This window comes from Anabrus simplex, chromosome 1 (genome assembly GCF_040414725.1).
Source record: "Anabrus simplex isolate iqAnaSimp1 chromosome 1, ASM4041472v1, whole genome shotgun sequence".
Taxonomy (NCBI): domain Eukaryota; kingdom Metazoa; phylum Arthropoda; class Insecta; order Orthoptera; family Tettigoniidae; genus Anabrus; species Anabrus simplex.
Genome location: NC_090265.1, coordinates 1,720,028,969 through 1,720,048,821, shown reverse-complemented (window position 1 = coordinate 1,720,048,821; position 19,853 = coordinate 1,720,028,969). Strand labels below are relative to the sequence as shown.

Genomic DNA, 19,853 nt, shown 5'->3' with positions numbered 1-19,853 from the left:
TGGGTTCCGTGGTGCAAATCCCGGTCACTCCATGTGAAATTTATGCTGGACAATACGGAGGCGGGACAGGTTTTTGTCCAGGTACTCCGGTTTTCCTTGTCATCTTTCATTCCAGCAATACTCTCCAATGTCATTTCATCTGTCAGTCATTAATCGTTGCCACAGAGGAAGTGCGACAGGTTTCGGTAGCCGGCACAATTCCTATCCTCGCCACTAGATGGGGTCTTCATTCATTCCATTCCTGACCCGGTCGAATGACTGGAAACAAGTTGAGGATTTTCATAAGTAAACGTTACAGATTTCTTCTTGTGGTTATGAGGGTATTTATGGCCTGTAATTAGGATTTAAAGGAGAGGGCATATGCGTCTCTAGTAGGATCACAGATTATGGTTCCCCTGTATGGAATCCTTACCAGGAATACTTCTTTCAAGAACTGATAAAGATCGAAATGAAAGCAGCCCGATTTGATCTGGACGATTTCGAACAAAAGAGTAGCTTAACGGAAATGTTGCAAACTTTGAGCTGGGAAGACTTGGGAGTAAGGTGACGAGCTGCTCGACTAAGCGGTATGTTCCAAGCTGTCAGCAGGGAGATTGCGTGGAATGACTTTTGAAGATGAATACGCTTGAATGGACTTTTAAAAAATGAATTCAAAACGATGAAATGGAAAAAAGAAAAATTAAAGGAAAAGGATTTAGGGAATGAAATAATTGAGCAAGGGAGGGGTTCGATTCATTTTTGAAATTATTTAAAGGTAGGTGGTAGGGAATCTGCCAACTTGGTGACAGTTCTAAGTGCAGATCAGTGATATTGATCAGATTGTAGTCACAGCAGGAACCCAGGACTGTAAAGGTGGAAGTCTTATTTTGGTGATCTTTTGAAGTCTCGGTTGCGAACAAGAACAGACGGTGCTCACGTCGTTCTTTTGTTGTTGCAGGTAATGTTAACGGAGTGAATGTGATCGGGCTAGCTCTTCAGGGACCATCCATACCTGGCCTGCAGGTAGTACACAGTGCACGACCCCGCTGTCCTTACCAGGTCCCCCTGCAGGCTCGCGGTCCCACCAGTAAGTACGGCTTCTTCAATTATTAAAGCTTTGAGCCTTTGTGCCGCCAAACTACCGAGCCTTTGTAATATTTCCCGTAAAAGTAATTGAAATGATGTCACTCAGTATTCACTTTGAGACCGGAACATTCAGTCTTTAAGTTTTTCAGCCTGTCAGACACAAAGTAAAGAAACACCAACACACACCTGAGAGAGAATACATCCCCACATTCTTCCAGATCATTTACTTGCATGTTGTTGTTTGATTCATCAGTCCGTAGACAGGTCTGAAGCAGCTCTCCATACCATCCTATCCTGCGCTAATCTTTTCATTTCTACGCACCTATTACATCCTACAACTGCTCTAATCAGCTTGTCATATTCATACCATGGTCCATTCCAACCGTTCTTACCGCTGCACTTCCCTCAGAAACAATCTAAACAAGTCCTGAGTGTCTTAAGATATGTCCTATCATTCTACCCCCTTTTCCGGTCGAATTTCACCAAATCTATGTCCGGCTCCATGGCTAAATGGTTAGCGTGCTGGCCTTTGCTCTAGAGGGTCCCGGGTTCGATTCCCGGTGGGGTCGGGGATTTTAACCTTCGTTGGTGAATTCCAATGGCTCGGGGGATGGGTGTGTATGCCGCCTTTAGCATTAGAATTCATCCTATGTAGGGCCCCATCCTCACTGTTAGATCGCGTATGAGGCGTCAACTCGACCTTCATCAGGCTTCTTCGGAGACCACACGACATTATTATTTTACCAAATCGATTTCCTCTCATCAATCCGATTCAGTATCGCTTCATTCGTGATTTGATGTATCCATCTCACCTTCAACACTGTTCTGTAACACCACATTTCAAAAGATTCTATTCTATTTCTTTCTGAAGTAGTTATTCTTTACGCTATGTATATTACATTACGAGTAGGTGGTATTATGTACAAGTGAAAAAGCCACGCGAGTCGTTTATTTTCCAAGTCGTATTACTCCAAAATTGTCAATGTTAGACACAAAAAAGTGTCAAATTTTCTTTAGGGAAAATGGAACTCCTAACGGGCTCGTTTTCGAGAGACTTTTTTTTTTGCTAGGGGCTTTACGTCGCACCGACACAGATAGGTCTTATGGCGACGATGGGATAGGGAATGACTAGGAGTTGGAAGGAAGCGGCCGTGGCCTTAATTAAGGTACAGCCCCAGCATTTGCCTGGTGTGAAAATGGGAAACCACGGAAAACCATTTTCAGGGCTGCCGATAGTGGGATTCGAACCTACTATCTCCCGGATGCAAGCTCACAGCCGCGCGTCTCTATGCGCACGGCCAACTCGCCCGGTACGAGAGACGTCTATATGGAATTTTGGAGTCGACAAGTGTAGGAATCTCTGCATGGAAAGCGGGGAACTGACTCAGAGCCTATCAAACTATCACTAATGAAATAATCAGTTCTCTAGAGACTGATGTGATGAGATCTCGTTTATAATAAAGCCTTCTAGATGTCTCTCATCCATGGCCATCCCTTAGTACTTCACATCACAGCCTGTAAGATCACGTCGATCAGCTGTACTCTAACGCAAGGGCACATCGACCATCTATATTCTAACGCTCATCTTTGATAAATATGTTTCTCTGTCATGGCCGTCCATCAGTACTTTACATCACATCCTGCAAGATCACATTGATCAGCTGTACTGTAATTCCCTACCTATTTGATAACATGTCTCTCAATTATGGCCATCCCTCAATACTTCACATCACAGCCTGCAAGATCACATCGATACGGGTGTAACACCTCACAGTATCTTTTCCAGATAGTAAGTCATGAGTGTACCCAGATTGGTTGAAATTGCTCCAGTAGTTTGGGAGATGTGGAATTGATACACATTTCTCGTATATCGTGGAAAATATCTACAGAGTGATCCAACTCTGCCAGTGATTCTATGAATGATTCCCGAACGACGTCACCAAAGGGCACAGTTCACACTGAAGTTCGTTTTTAACCGCCTCCTTTGTTTTATGTCAATATTCACCTGTTTGCATTGTTTTATATATTGTGCCGAGTCGTCGCCTACATAATAATCGAGGCCTTGAAAGAACGGTCAATTTTCCGCCAGAATAGCGAGACACTTTAGGTTTGTAGTCTTACCTGTAGACGTCAGTGTTATGGGCTGTTGTCAGTGAATTAGAACCGTAACTTGGTATAAGATTTGGGCTACATGTATATGTTTGCAGTTTATTAATGGTTTTCGTGGTATCTTTTGGCGTGCTATAGCTGTACGAATTGTAGCACCCTGATAGATGCATCCTGTTATCGTTTTTCCTTCATTAATTACAAGTTAGTTTCGATCTGATTGGTTATTTTGTAGTTTGATGATGATGTTGATGATGATGATGCTTGTTGTTTAAAGAGTCCGAACGTCTCGGTGATCGGCCCCTATTTTTTGTGGTGTATTCATATAATATATAAGCCTATTTATGTTGACTGAGGTGAGTGGCCTTCAACTCAACAGCGGCTAGTTTTGCTAACCATGCAGCTCTGCAGTCGAGAGGCGGAGGGTCTGATTCCCACCGTCGGCTAACTTGAGAATGACATTCCATGGTTTTCCATTCTCCTACACTAAGGCAAATTTCGGGACAAGCATTTTTATGGGCAACGGGCGCCACCCCCTCACCTTCCCCGTACCTCAAATCACGGCTTCAAATCTCCATGGCCTGAGAAAATGCGTAACCCTCTAGGAGACCCGCTCTTCTCCGTCAAGGTACTGACTATAAACTTTTAATAGTAACATAAATGTATAGGTTGTTTCTTCGTCTACTTCTGTACCAAACCACCCCAAGACTACCTTAAGTTTTTTATGGCAGCGACGAATAGTGTGGTGTTACTGTCAATGCTGCTGTTTGGAAATTTTTTTGCTTAGTCTTGTCTATATATATAAAAGAGTTTTGTCTGTACATTGCTCAGAATTTAAAAAGGATGGTATTTCTGTATCAGTTGTGTCCACAGTAACAAGGAAATGCACTTTTTAATATTCCGTAATGTCTGTCTGTCTGTCTGTCTGTCTGTCTGTCTGTCTGTCTGTCTGTCTGTCTGTCTGTCTGTCTGTCTGTCTGTCTGTCTGTCTGTCTGTCTGTCTGTCTGTCTGTCTGTCTGTCTGTCTGTACACGCATCACGAGAAAACGGTTGAAGAAAATTTAATGAAAATCGGTATGCAAAGTCGGGGAATAAGTAGCTACAATCTAGGCCATAAATAATTTTATTCACGCTGAGTGAAATGGTAGTTTAGGTGAAGGCCTAAAATTAAATTCTTAAATGTGTATGTTATTAGTGGTCTATTTTAATAAAACTCGGTGTACAAAGTCGGAGTATTTGTTATAATCTAGGCCGTAAATAATTTTATTCACGCTAATTGAAATGATAGTTTAGGGGCAGGCCTAAATTTTAATCCTCAGATATTTATGTTATTAGTTGTCTTATCTTAAAGAAAATTGGTAGGAAAAGTCGGGGAATAAGTAGCTATAATATAGGCTATAAATAATTGTATTCACGCTGGGAAAAATGGTATTTTAGTGGAAGGCCTAAAATTTAATTCCAAATATTTATGTTATTAGTGGCCGTATCGATAAATACTACATAACTAAAGTTATATAGTATTACATTTCCGATCATTTATGTCTTATACATTGTTACAGTACCGGCAACTATCACAGAGATATATTTATGAGTTTGGATTTTTGTTACTGAGTCCATATCAGCGTCGAGTCATGAGAAAATGTGTAAAAAGTATTTTACGAAAATCCGTATGTGAAGTCGGAGAATAAGGAACTACAGTCTACGCTATAAATAATTTTATAAGACGCTCTAATATCACAGAGCCGAAAGAAAACTAAATGTGAAGGCCTACAATATAACAACTTTGGACTGTTAGATCGGCACCGTAGTACTGTTCGTTGAAAGTGAGAAAATGTGCGGTTTTTCATTTGATCGAGTGTTTTATGCGATAACATTGGTTTTAATCACTGCATTCCTACTGGCGTTTCTGTAATGACCTATGTTGACTTCTGTTAGGAAAACCATAAAGTCTGTCTTTATGAGAATCCCGTAGTGAAGCACGGGTACATCAGCTAGTGTTGGTACATATAATCATTGTAGGGCCAAGTCCTATTATGCACATTCAGTGCACTATATGGGAATGTGAGTAAAGAATTAAAAATGGTGCATTGCACTGTTCCAAGATGTTCTTCAAACAGTGCAAAGAAAGAAAAAAGTGGCGTTCCACCTCTTTCTTACTGACCCATCCTTACTAGAGAAGTGGAAAATTTCCGTTTCGAGGTAAGGCCAAAAACTAGGTTTATATGGTTAGTGACAAGACCGTCGAAAGTGTATAGCAAGCATTTCCTTGAATCTAATTTTGGTGTTATTCCCACGAAGAAGAAGCTTCTTCCAAATAAAATATCATCCATATTTAGTGGTTATCCCACTCATAAACAAATACGTGCCAAACGCACAAGTGATCCTACCCCAGATTAAATTCATCTAAACCAGAAAGAATTCAATCAATGGTAGCTTCACTTCGCAGAAGCTTCTCAAACTTATATGATAAAAGTAGCAATTGTAGTAGTCACCCCAACTCCAAAAGCATCCCGAAGAGCTAATTACAATAGAAATAGATGGAAATCTATCTTGCTGAGGAAGTCAATTGATAGATATAAGTAAGTAATTTATAAGTTTCGACACAACTGAAAGAATTAAAATCTGAGAAGGAGAAAACAACAATTTTACAGAAGTAAATAAGCTAGGCCAGTACGGATCGAAAAATATCAAATTTGGTGAGACTACTTTGGAAAATACTGTCTTGTGGCATAGAAAAGCACCTAATGGCTACATTTTAATTAGATGGTTGCTTGAAACTTCCACACAGGAATACATTAAAAAATGACCTTGGCTACACTAATGGAGAGCCTGGATGATCTTCAAAATTTAAACGATTCTTCAAAATGTTAGTGACTGACAGCTACGGAATATGTATTATGTGATTTAACCGAAATATTTTTTGTAAATTTTTCCCTTCCTTATAGCATTTTTATGAATTCATGAGGTGGATATCAACATACTTGTGTTCTTTCCCATTTACGAGCCTTGTGTAGGTCATCCCATAAAGATGACATCTAGTGGCGTATTTTGAAACTCTACGCGCCCCCATCAGCTTGCCAACAATTCCAGGCCTTGTATATCACGTAGGCAATGGGCGAGCAAATTATGAATTTCGAACCTATCGTCTCATATCTGAAACTAAGGAACAAGAAATTTGTGGTGACCTCCGTCGACTTCAAGAAGGCCTATGACTTGATTGATAGAATCACTGTTATTGAAGTCGTAAAGGAATTTTGCTTGGATAACGAAACTAGGGCAATCATCGAACGGACTCTAGCTGACACTATCTACAGCAGGGCCTCTCAAACGCCCAAACTCTCACGCGTGCAGAGCGAGGTGCATAGGCTCTGTGCACTGTGCATCGGTACGCTTCGCCTCAACTCGGCTTGACTCGGAATGTGTAGTGTGCTGAGAGCGACGAAGCGTTTGGTGGTAGACGACGTGTTTATCAGTGAAATAGACAAGCGCACGACAACAACATAATAATGGAGCAACCTGTTTCGAAGAAAGCAAAGACTTCCGAAAGTCCATTTCAATCGAACTGGGAACTTTCGTATTTTTTGTTTTTGTTTGTTTGTCGTGACGATAACGCCAAATGCTTAATCTGTGGGACGACAATTACGTACGTAAGAAAATCATCTATTGAAAGACACTACAACAGACTACATTCGGAAAATTATTGTGAAATCATAGGAGACGTCAGAGAGAAAGAATTAAGGAAGTTGAAACAGCTTGAAGAAGAGCATTCTATATCCACAAATGAGTTTTGTTCCAGTACTGTAGCATTTTCATTTTGGTTACGGGTTCTGCATTTTTTTTAAATTATGTTTACATTCCTCTCAAACATGTATGTGTATTTCTAATTCATTTTTAATTTTTTTAATAACACTGGTAACCTTGTCCCATACAACTGTGCGTCTCCGCTCACCACACGTAAACATTTTGCAGTGGGGGAGAAACAGCAGTGAAGGTGAGGAACGCGGAGACAGGCCGAACGGGGAGACAGGTGTAGGGAGAGAGGAGTGGGGGATCTGCACTCTGGTCAACCAAGCGAAGTCGTCTTTTGCACCGTGCACAGTGCATGCACCACGCGCATGCACTCTGAGAGGCCCTGATCTACAGGGTTAAATTCAGAGGAGAAATTTCAGACGCTTTCAAGATAAAGGCAGGAGTTAGGCAGGGAGGTAGGTTCTCATCCCTGCTCTTCAATTGCATCGTTGGAGAAGTCATCCGCGAGTGACGACGATGTGCTCCGAAATGGTATGAGATTGGGTTATATGAACATGAATCTTTAAATTGAACGCCTAGCTTTTGCAGATGATCCACCATTTTTTCTGATTCTTTAGACGTGGCCAGAAAGCAAATTAACCACCTAAAGGCACAGGCGGAAAAGAACAGGCCTCCAGATCTCTTCGGAGGAAACGCAATTCACAATTAACATCAAACCGGCAGCAAGAGAGCTAAAAGTAAACCAGGGCGTAGTCAAACGGACAGATTTTAAATATCTTAGTGAGTGGATAGAACCCAAGATCTCTGAAAAAGAAGCTTTCGCGTCGCACATGAATAAATTGGCTCCATGGCTAAATAGAGTGCTTGCCTTTCGCCTAAGGGGTCCCTGGTTCGATTGCCGGCCGATTTGGGGATTTCAACCTTCATTGGTTAATTCCTATGGCTGGGCGTGTTTGTCATATCCATCATTAGAATTCATCATAGACAGGGCCTCATCCTCATAGACGCGCAGGTCGCCCATACGGCGTCAACTCGAAAGACCTTCACCACGCCCCTTCGGAGGCCATACGCCATTATTATTATTATTATTATTATTATTATTATTATTATTATTATTATTATTATTATTATTATTATTATTATTATAAACCGAACAAAGACGTTTACAACAAAAAGTCCATACCCTTACACGCAAAATTCAGACATCATTGCACTGCCTCGATATGAACAAGAAAGGCCTGATAGAAAAAATGGAAATTAAAGAAAGAAAGAAAGAAAGAAAGAAAGAAAGAAAGAAAGAAAGAAAGAAAGAAAGAAAGAAAAAGAACTTAAGAAAAATTCCTGGCCAAGTAAAGAGAAAGACGAATATAGACGTCGGCATAACCATGAGCTGTATACTGATATTCAGAAGATCTCTGATGTCATGTGGAGGAGGAAAATTGCATTTTATGGCCACTTGCTTTGAATGAAACCCACACAATTATCGAACCAGATATTTCTTTCTTTCTTTCTTTCTTTCTTTCTTTCTTAATCTGTTTATTGTCCAAGGTTGGCTTTTCCCTCGGACTTAGCGAGGGATCCCACCTCTACCGCCTCAAGGGCAGTGTCCTGGAGCTTCAGACATCGGATCTAGGGATACAACTGGGGAGAATGATCAGTACCTCGCCCAGGCGGCCTCACCTGCTATACTGAACAGGGGCCTTGGTGGGGGATGGGAAGATTGGAAGGCATAGATAAGGAAGAGGGAAGGAAGCGGCCGTGGCCTTAAGCTAGGTACCATCCCGGCATTTGCCTGGAGGAGAAGTGGGAAACCACGGAAAACCACTTCCAGGATGGCTGAGGTGGGAATCGAACCCACCTCTACTCAGTTGACCTCCCGAGGCTGAGTGGACCCCGTTCCAGCCCTCGTACCACTTTTCAAATTTCGTGGCAGAGCCGGGAATCGAACCCGGGCCTCCGGGGGTGGCAGCTAATCACACTAACCTCTACACCACAGAGGCGGACTACCAGATATTTACCTACAGTAAAGAAGACTGGGGCAACTTGGTTCAAGGAGGTGAGAAGCGACCTACAGGAGACGGGAATTACTTATGAAGATATACAAGAACGCAACCCACTCAGGAGGAAACTCAAAGCCCAGAAAAAACAGATGAAATAACGCAGTGCGTAGTAGGCCCATAAAAACAAGCTTGATTGTCACTGTCAGCCATATTGGTTTAGGAATTTTTATTTGACCGCTGTGTTGCGATTTACGTGACATTGTACAAATTTGTGAATATACTGGTGATAGCTTCGTAATGATTTGCCTTTGTAGATGTTACGAAGACAGAAACTGGCGGTCCTCCACATTTTAGCAACGCGCCCTTATTTTTGTCACAGTAATCATTTATCATGGTAAACGTGTCCGGCTCCATGGCAATATGTTTAGCGTGCTGGCCTGTGGTCAGAGGGGTCCCGGGTTCGATTCCCGGTAGGGTCGGGAATTTTAACCATCATTGGTTAATTTCGCCGGCTCGAGGGCTGGGTGTATGTGTTGTCTTCATCATCATTTCATCCTCATCACAACGTGCAGGTCGCCTACGGGAGTCAAATCAAAAGACCTGCACCTGGCGAGCCGAACATGTCCTCGGACACTCCCGGCACTAAAAGTGATACGCCATTTCATTTCATGATAACCGTAACCCTGTTTTTTCTTTCAGTTCAAGACAGCCTGCCGTTGCTGACGTCCACGCAGGCTCTGGTTCCAGTGTCGCCTCCCCCACTGCAGCCCAGGCCTGCCACTATCGGCGAGACACACCTGCTAATACCCATTCAGGTAAGTGTTCGAACGGTACACGGCCGATTCCTTGATAAACTGTTTATTTCTTCAGAGAGATCCTGGTAAGTAGTCATCTCCCATACTGGAGAAATGGCAGGTCCGCCGTGCCAGTCTCCTAGCTTATGAACTCTACCGAGCTCGATAGCTGCAGTCACTTAAGTGCGGCCAGTGTTCAGTATTCGGGAGATAGTGGGTTCGAACACCACTGTCGGCTACCCTGAAGATGGTTTTTCGTGGTTTCTCATCTTCACACCAGGCAAATGCTGCGACTTTACGTTAATTTAAGACCACGGCCGTTTCCTTCCCACTCCTAGCCCTTTCCTATCCGATCGTCCCATAAGACCTATCTGTGTCGGTGCGACGTAAAGCAACTTGTAAAAAAATCTTCTCTTGGTCAGCCCTGTTCTTTTCCGCCCCCGAAGCCTAGGGGAAGGGGAATTAGGGATTGGAATAAATTACCAAGGGAGAGAATCAATAGATTTCCAATGTAAGTTATTTGCAATCATTTAAGAAAAGGCTAGGTAAACAAGAGATGGGGAATCTGCCACCTGGGCGACTGCCCTAAATGCAGATCAGTGGTGATTGATTGATTGATTGATTGATTGATTGATTGATTGATTGATTGATTGATTGATTGATTGATTGATTGATTGATTGATTGATTGATTGATTGATTGATTGATTGATTGATTGATTGATTGATTGATTGATTGATTGACCAGATATCTTTCATTGTCATGCCCTTCATGGCCATCGTCTTTCTTTGGCCGATATCTTTATTTTACCTCTGATTATTGTTAATAGAGGATGATTGCCTCGTTCTACTTCTTCAGACAGTAATAACCACCAAAGGATAGAGGGGACAGCCACAATGACGAGAACACAATTAGTTCCATGGGTCTTTGAAGAGAGGTGTTCGCCAGACAAGGTGAGGTTAGAAAATGATGGGAGTAAAGAAGTGGAATCAGAGATAAGGCTTTTTGCGGATGATGTTATTCTGTACAGAGTAATAAATAAATTACAAGATTGGGAGCAACTGAAAAGAGACCTCGGTAATGTTGAGAGTTGCATACGCAATGGTATGATGATTAACGGGGTTAAAAGTCAGGTTGTAAGTTTCACAAATAGAAAAAGACCTCTCAGTTTTAATTACAGCGTTGATGGGGTGAAACTTCCTTATGGGGATCACTGTAAGTACCTAGGTGTTAATATAAGGAAAGATCTTCATTCGAGTAATCATATAAACGGTATTGTAAATAAAGGGTACAGATCTTTGCACATGGTTATGAGGTATTTAGGGGTTGCAGTAAGTATGTAAGGCCGGCCCCGTGGTGTAGGGGTAGCGTGGCTGCCTCTTACCCGGAGGCCCCGGGTTAGATTCCCGGCCAGGTCAAGGATTTTTACCTAGACCTGAGGGCTGCTTCGAGGTCCACTCAGCCTACGTGATTAGAATTAAGGAGCTATCTGACTGTGAGATAGCGGCCCCGATCTAGAAAGCCAAGAATAACGGTCGAGAGGATTCGTCGTGCTGACCACACGACACCTCGTAATCTGCAGGCCTTAGCGCTGAGCAGCGGTCGCTTGGTAGGCCAAGGCCCTTCAAGGGCTGTAGTGCCATGGGATCAATCAATCAATCAATCAATCACCTCGTTACCAAATTTATTTCACCGTCATCCATTTTATCTTCATTAGCTCCTCAAGTGTGGTTAGCGTCAGGAAGGGCAAAAATCCATCTTATCTCATCTCGGAGCCCGTATCGAGAATCAGTCAAAGGTAAGACTCCAGATAGAGTATGGTTCCAGTGTATGCGACCCTCAGCAGGATTACTTGATTCAAGAACTGGACAAAATCCGAAGAAAAGCATCTTGGTTTGTTCTGGATGATTTCCGACAAAAGTGTAGCGTTACAGAAATGTTGCAACGTTTGGGCTGGGAAGACTCGGGGGAAAGGAGACGAGCTGCTCGACTAAGTGGTATATTCCGAGCTGTCAGTGAAGAGATAGCGTGGAATGTCATTAGTAGACGAATAATTTTGAGTGGTGTTTCTAAAAGTAGGAAACTTCATAATATTAAGATAAAGTTGGAATGCAAGAGGACAAATGGAGGTAAATATTCGTTTATAGGGAGGGGAGTTAGGGAATGGAATAATTTACCAAGGGAAATGTTCAACAAATTTCCAAATTATTTGCAATTGTTTAAGAAAAGGCTAGGAAAACAACAGATAGGGAATCTGTATTTTTTTTTTCTAGTTGCTTTACGTCGCACCGACACAGACAGGTGTTATGGCGACGATGGGGCAGGAGAGGGGCAGGAGTGGGAAGGAAGCGTCCGTGGCCTTATTAAGGTGCAGCCCCAACATTTGCCTGGTGTGAAAATGGGAAACCACGGAAAGTCGAGCTGCCGAGAGTGGGGTTCGAACGCACTAAAGGGGGAATCTGCCATCTGGGGACTGCCCTAAATGCAGATCAGTAGTGCTTGGTTGATAATCAATCACTGTCAAGTGCCAAAGAACCTATTCAGGTCCGCAGTAGTAATAACATACTGCTTTGAGGTATCTCCATCGATATCAAAAGGAACAAGTCTTTCGCTCCTTGAACAAAATGTGTAGGCCTACTTAAACAGATATGGAAATAAGACAAAAGTAACTGATGATAAAAAGAACCGATGACCAGAAGAAATCCAACACAAGTTTTGAATTATTATTATTCCCTACAAATCGCCCAGTGCATGAAGACAGAGATATTTCACCGGTAGGTTTATTCCAAATAATATTTAATAGAGACGTTTTGGAGCGTGAAATTTGCCATATCAGAATTGTGTAAACTATATCCTACTGTATATTCTTCCATTATGATCGCTTCAGGGCACGCAAAATCACCTTATCGACGAATGTATTGGGGAACTGAGAATGACACACACATTGCGTATTAGCAATGCCTTGGGAAGAAACAGTTTGAGCAAATGCTGAAATATTTTCATTTTAATGTTAACTCTCCAACTGATGAAACTGACAGACCAATCGAGTTGTTGTATTCACTTGATGAAGCAATGGAACCATATTATGGGTGTCGCTCAATAAAGTAATTTACTAGAGGTTCACCTGTACCGAATGCAGTGGCCGCTATGGAGCCAAGCTCTGAATTCGTGAGACGCCTGGGTTTGAACCCTATCCTCACCTGTCCTGTGAATGGTTTTCTGTGGTTTCTCATTTTCCCTTCCAGGAAAATCCGAGGACAGTTACTATTTATAGCCCACTGACAATTTCTTCCACCTCGTTACCAAATTTAAATCACTGTCATCCATTTTATCTTCATTAGGTCCCCAAGTGTGGTTAGCGTCAGGAAGGGCAAAAATCCATCTCATGTCATATGGGAGCCCGTAAACCTGTGAAATCAGGGTTCAAGTTTTGGTGTCTGGCAACAACTGAGTGAAATGTACTCCCTACACACGTAAAGGCTCATCAATTACAGGAAAGATATGTCTCAACCTCCTCCTTGCCTCGCTAAGTGGCTTAGACAGTTGAGGCGTTGGCCTTCTGACCCCAATTTGGCAGGTTCTATCCTGGCTCAGTCCGGTGGTATTTAAAGGTGCTCATGTCGGTAGATTTACTGCCACGTAAAAGAACTCCTGCGGGACGAAATTCCGCCATCTCCGCGTCTCCGAAAACCGTAAAAATGTGAGTGATACGTAAAGAAAATAACGTTATTATTAAAATAATTCTTCTTCTTCTTAATCTGTTTTCCCTCCAGGGTCGGTTTTTCCCTCGGACTCAGCGAGGGATCCCACCTCTACCTCCTCAAGGGCAGTGCCCTGGAGCTTCAGACTCTGGGTCGGGGGATACAACTGGGGAGGATGACCAGTACCTCGCACAGGCGGCCTCACCTGCTATGCTGAACAGGGGCCCTGGTGGGGGATTGAAGATTCGAACTGATAGACAAGGAAGAGGGAAGGAAGCGGCCGTGGCCTTAAGTTAGGTACCATCCCGGCATTCGCCTGGAGGAGAAGTGGGAAACCACGGAAAACGACTTCCAGGATGGCTGAGGTGGGAATCGAACCCACCTCTACTCAGTTGACCTCCCTAGGCTGAGTGGACCCCGTTCCAGCCCTCGTACCATTTTTCAAATTTCGTGGCAGAGCCGGGAATCGAACCCGAACCTCCGGGGGTGGCAGCTAATCACGCTAACCACTACACCACAGAGGCGGACTTCTTCTTCTTCTTCTGTAATTCAGCCTTTCCCCACGTCACGTAGGGTCAGCGTTGCTGTGGTGAATTCTTGTCTTCTATAAATTTATATCCAGTGCTTCTTCCCTCTTCAAACTTTTTTCTCTTCAATCCCGTTGTATTCCATGGCTAAATGGTTAGCGTGCTGGACTTTGGTCACAGGGGACGCGGGTTCGATTCCCGGTAGGGTCGGAAATTTTAACCATCATTGGTTAATTCTGCTGGCACAGGGGTTGTGTATGTGTGTCGTCTTCATCTTAATTTCATACTCATCAAGACGCTTAGGTCACCTACGGGTGCCAAATCAAAAAACCTGCACCGAGCGACCTGAACATGTCCTCGGACACTACCAGCACTAAAATGCATACGCCATTTCATTTCTCTTAGGTCCCCTTTACCTTGTCTTTCCACCTCATTTTTTGATTTCTTCTCTTCTTTGACCCTTCAATTTCCATTTTTCTTTTCTCGATGTATAGTAGTCCGCCCCTCGTCTTTACACATGTCCATACCATCTAAGCCTACTTTCTTGAACCTTCTCACTTTCACTGATCCTCTGATGTAATCATTCCTTATTCTATCCTTTCTTGTAACTCCACTCATCCATCTTAACATTCACATTCCTGCCACTTCCAACTTTCTCACCTGGGCTTTTGTGATCAGCCCTCGTACTACCTGCATTTTCATCGATAATTGTTTCAGTTCAGTTCAAGTGTTGCAGTCTATGTTTGAGAATATCATATGGTTATACACATATGAAGAACATTTATGGTAGAAAGATTTGTTACCGGGCGAGCACTTAGGGGCACGCAGTGCGTCCGGAAGCTAGTGGGTTCGAACCCCACTGTCGGCAGCCCTGAAGATGATTTACCGTGGTTTCCCAAGTTCACGCACCAACGGCCGTAGCCGTGTTGAAACACCGGATCCCGTGAGATCTCCGAAGTTAAGCAACATTGGGCGTGGTCAAGATTTGGATGGTTTGCTACGAGCTGTTAGTTCAGGGTAAGGAAATGGAGGAGCGGAAAGTAACTGGCCACCCTACCGTACGTAAACTTCGGTTCAGGCAAACCTCTGCGGAGGTTTGGACCTGCCTTCGGGCTGAATACACCCTTACCTTACCATGTTCACGCCGGGCAAATGCTGGGACCGCTTACTTCTCACTACTCTCCCATTGCTGTAATAAGACCTATCGGTGTCGGTGCGACGTAAAGCAGATGTAAAGAAAAGAAATATTTGTTCTTCAAGAATATGTGGTAATTTGGGTTGCAATATTATTAGTTTAACGCACACCACTTCCATAGAGTTATGCAGGGGCGTACGCAGAGGGGGCTGGGCGAATTGGGGGATAAATCCCCCCCCCCCCGAGAAAATTTGAAGTTTAGAAATTATGATTAACTGAGACAACCATGTAAAAGAAGATTTTAGTTAACTCATTGCTTTGTTTTCATTTGAACTACGTAACCTATTTGCCAACAATGTGCTGATATTTTCATTTATAAACAAATATATGTAAGTTTTTCTTCTAGAAGCAATCATCCTGAACCGATGGAATTTATTTCCGCACTTAACGTTTTGCGACAGCGATATGTTCCCAACAATACATCGAGTACTGTAACTGCTATCTTACTAGTGACCACTGACACACCAGAACGCCCTCTTTCATCCCTGAAATATTTAAAAATGGTTATTTGCGGAATATGACTAAACAGGAAAGATTGAATGGGTTGGCTCAAGTGTTAGAATACGTGACAGTAGAAATGATAATCCATGAGCTGGCCAAAAAACCCACGAGACGTCTGCTATTGTAATTGTCAACATGAATACAAATGTGTCTTAATGAAATAATTGTGTTATTTTGAAAGTTTTAAGTTAGTGTTTCTAATTTCACAAAATGCACCCAACATTATTTTATAGAAGCCCACAAATTTACATATTTAATATCCCCTCCCCAAAAACCAAACCAAACCCCATGGCGCAACAGCCCCGAAGGGCCTTGGCCTACCAAGCGACCGCTGCTCAGCCCGAAGGCCTGCAGATTACGAGGTGTCGTGTGGTCGGCATTACGAATCTTCACGGCCGTTATTCTTAGCTCTCTAATCCGGGTCCGCCATCTCACCGTCAGATGGCTCCTCAATTGTAATCACGTAAGCTGACGGGACCTCGAACCAGCCCTCAGGTCCAGGTAAAAATATCTTACCTGGACGGAAATCAAACCCGAGGCTTCCAGGATAGAGGCAGGCACCGCGGGGCCGACTTATCCCCTCCCCCACCCCCCGAAAATAATTCCTGTCGTAGGTACGACATCGTAACTGGTGTAAAACCTTCAGTTATTATGTTTAATATATTTTAATTATAGTTTATTTAATGCTAAATTATCTTTTATTAAATGTTAAACATGACTAGTACATGGTTTCCCTGTAAATATATAGTATAAATTTGTATAACCTCAAATACGTATTGTGTAGCCTATAAGTTTAACCTCAAAATCTATATAGTCGAAAGCGGTAGAAAATTCCATAATGTTCGTATGTTAGACTTACTGTACTATAATTTGGTATATATGAAGGGTTCTGGAAACTTACTGTAAGGTTCTATTATCCAGAGACATTAGGAATGTTGTAGAGATTTCCATGTGTATTGGTAAACAGTAAACGAAAGTTCGAGTACCCATTCGACTAGCTGGTCGATCGATGTTTCGAGTGTGTTCCATTAGAGTGTTATAAGAACTCTTCCAGAAATCGATAATTCTAGGTGGTTGATCGAATAGTATATTATATCGAGCTGTCAGTCAGTGTGAGAGTCTAGTCAGGACTCAGTCAGTGTTGGACTCGGAGTGAGTGTAGGACTCAGTCAGGTTGGACTAGAAGGCAAGTGATGAACTGCGAGTGACTGTTGGGCTCCGAGGCGGAGTCGGTGAGTTCAAGAGAGTGTATGTTATATAGTGCGCGAGTCGGTGTTTTTGATATCTGCACTTGTCAGAATCGACTTCAGGGTACTCCGCTATTAAGAGTTGCAGTGTCACGTGCTAGTACTATCTGCGCACTTTTTATCGATAGATTTGTGTACGGGTTTGAGGAGTAAGGAGGGAGCAATTTCGGTTCCAGTAGTACTGCCACCTGAATGGAAATGAAATCTGAATTGAATCGATAATATGATAGATCGATGTGAATTTTCCTAAACCTTTGTTATCTTAAGTCAACAATTGTGTCACACACACATTATATAACATTATATAACATTTCTCGATGCGAATCTTATTCCTAGAGTGAATTCTATAGTTTGGCTTTGCTGTGTAAATAACAACAGTACTAGTACGTAAAGTGTACGCCAGATGTCGCACAGCGATGCATAAGCGATTCATAGTTTGTGTTTCAAAGGTTGCCAGTACGAATCTCGAAGATTGCCGAGGTCGACGAATTCAGCACTAGGGTGTAAATCTATCCATAAAAGGTGCGCAGATAGTATGTATAATTGTGTGTTGTGACTTACCGTGAAAATTAAGTAATTTATACAACTAAGTGAACTTGTTCTCGTGTGATATTTATTTACGTCAAATAAAATCGCAATTTAGAACATGCATATAACAATCTGGTACAATGTTGAAGATGTTTGTTAATAAGCATATTGCCGGGCTGAGTGGCTCAGACGGTTAAGGCGTTAGCCTTCTGACCCCAACTTGGCAGGTTCGATCCTGGCTCAGTCCGGTGGTAATTGAAGGTGCTCAAATACGTCAGCCTCGTGTCGGTAGATTTACTGGCACGTAAAAGAACTCCTGAGGGACTAAATTCCGGCACTTCGGCGTCTCCGAAAACCGTAAAAGAGTAGTTAGTGGGACGTAAAACAAATAACATTATTATTAATAAGCATATTCGTCATAATCCAAATAATAATGAATTGCCAGTTCAAATATAAACAAACTATTCAGTACTTTCCAGAGCTCTTCATTATGTGGTGTGAATACTGTACAATAACTGAGGCTTAAATTCTGCTTGTTTCAGACCCGACTGCTACCGCTGCCGGCCGAGAGGGACCAGCCGAGCGCTGACGTAAAGCTCGACAACAACAACGAACCGCATTGCGTCACTGGAGACAAGTTCTGAACTCACACCTTCTACTTGTAGCTTATCAACTACTCTATTTTACGCTGCATATTTTTACACAACTAGAGTACATTTTACAATTTTAAAAGGACGTCATGTCTTTACACTGGTAATTGGCGACACTGTGTGAACGTCTAGACAGTGAAATAGTGTAGTAACAGTTACTTCTCTGAGTCAAACACAACAGTGAAAATGAACATATTACCTTTCCGCCAGAAGAACTAGAGCAGTGTCCGCGAAATGGCTGACGTGTGAGAGCGCCCATGTGACGTCAGAAAGAGGGCGCTTCAGTCGTAGAGTGGACGAAAAGACTGCCTCGCTCTGTAGTAGGCACAATAGTGGTGTTAGTAGTGGTACAGCACAGTACTCCTCACCAGCTAGAATTAAACATTCCTTCACGAATTCACCATCACTGAACGGTTTAACTTTCTTTGCAATTAAATATGAAATTTGTGTGTGCTATTTTGTTTTACGTCGCACCGACACAGAAAGATCTCATGGCGACGATGGGATAGGAAAGGCCTAGGAGTGGGAAGAAAGCGGCCGTGGCCTTAATTAAGGTACAGCCTCAGCATTAGCCTGGTGTGAAAATGGGAAGCCACGGAAAACCATCTTCAGGGCTGCCGACAGTGGGGTTCGAACCCACTATCTCCCGGATGCAAGCTCACAGCTGCGCGCCCCTAACCGCACCGCCAACTCGCCCAGTAATATGAAGTTTTAAAACTCAATCAAACTGCTGACTCATTGATCGAATACTCGGCAGGGTTATTTCATTTATCTTTCAGTTCTGCAATTACAGTACCCGTTCTTCGTCTTTATACTGATCATAATCTGTAGCGTGACACAAACAGTATGGGTGTTGTAAATTATATATATACAGTATCTCTTTTTTACAAACTAAACATTTAGCTGTAGCATTCCTATCATTTTCAATAAATAAATATAGATCTTCCCATAATGATAATATAATAATAATGCTACTTGCTTTACGTCCCACTAACTACTTTTACGGTTTTCGGAGACGCCGAGGTGCCGGAATTTCGTCCCGCAGGAGTTCTTTTACGTGCCAGTAAATCTACCGACACGAGGCTGACATATTTGAGCACCTTCAAATATCACCGGACTGAGCCAGAATCGAACCTGCCAAGTTGGGGTCGGAAGGCCAGCGCCTCAACCGTCTGAGCCATTCAGCCCGGCCCCATAATGATAAAAATATTGGAGGCATAGGTAGCTTGTCGCACTGTGATGTGTTCGGTTCATCTATGCTTATGTAGTGTGCTGTACCACTACTAACACCACTATGTGCCTACTACGAAGCGACGCAGTCCCTTCGTCCCACTGTACGACAGAAGCGCCACACCACTCTGCGCTCTTACGTCACACGGGCTCTCCGACGGCACACGTCGGCCAGTTGTTGGACACTGGACAAAGAGATACACTCAGTTTGTACAATCATCAGTCGCGCCCCCAAATCTCTCGCATAGCGTACATGTTGAACCCAGTGGTGATTTTCGAATAATTTAACAGCCGGTTCTGTGACATAGCTCTACCTAGATTACGTGGTCTGCTCACATAGCCGTAATAAATGAGATACGGGTCCACCTACTAAAATAAAAATTCAGACCCCCCTCAAATAAAAAGGAAAAACCTAAGAATAACTAACAAATTAAATTACAGAAGGTACAAATAATGCAATATATTGCCAAGGTATATACACAAAGGGAATATTCGTTATTGTGAGATTATTAAAAATAATGATTAATAGGTTTTATTTGACTGCCTCCGTGGTTTGTCGG

At 42.7% G+C, this 19,853-nt stretch overlaps 1 protein-coding gene across 1 annotated transcript in view; it reads left to right on the top strand.

Annotated features, from left to right (window-relative positions):
• The window catches only part of LOC136864057 (potassium voltage-gated channel protein Shaw), a 754,891-nt gene extending 736,275 nt beyond the window's left edge, over positions 1-18,616 (top strand). The window contains exons 11-13 of the mRNA XM_067140592.2: positions 938-1,066; positions 9,621-9,736; positions 17,956-18,616. Of these exons, the coding sequence (XP_066996693.1) occupies positions 938-1,066; positions 9,621-9,736; positions 17,956-18,057 (347 nt within the window). The 3' untranslated portion in view covers positions 18,058-18,616. The remainder of the gene's footprint in view (positions 1-937; positions 1,067-9,620; positions 9,737-17,955) is intronic.
• The last annotated feature ends 1,237 nt before the right edge of the window (positions 18,617-19,853 follow it).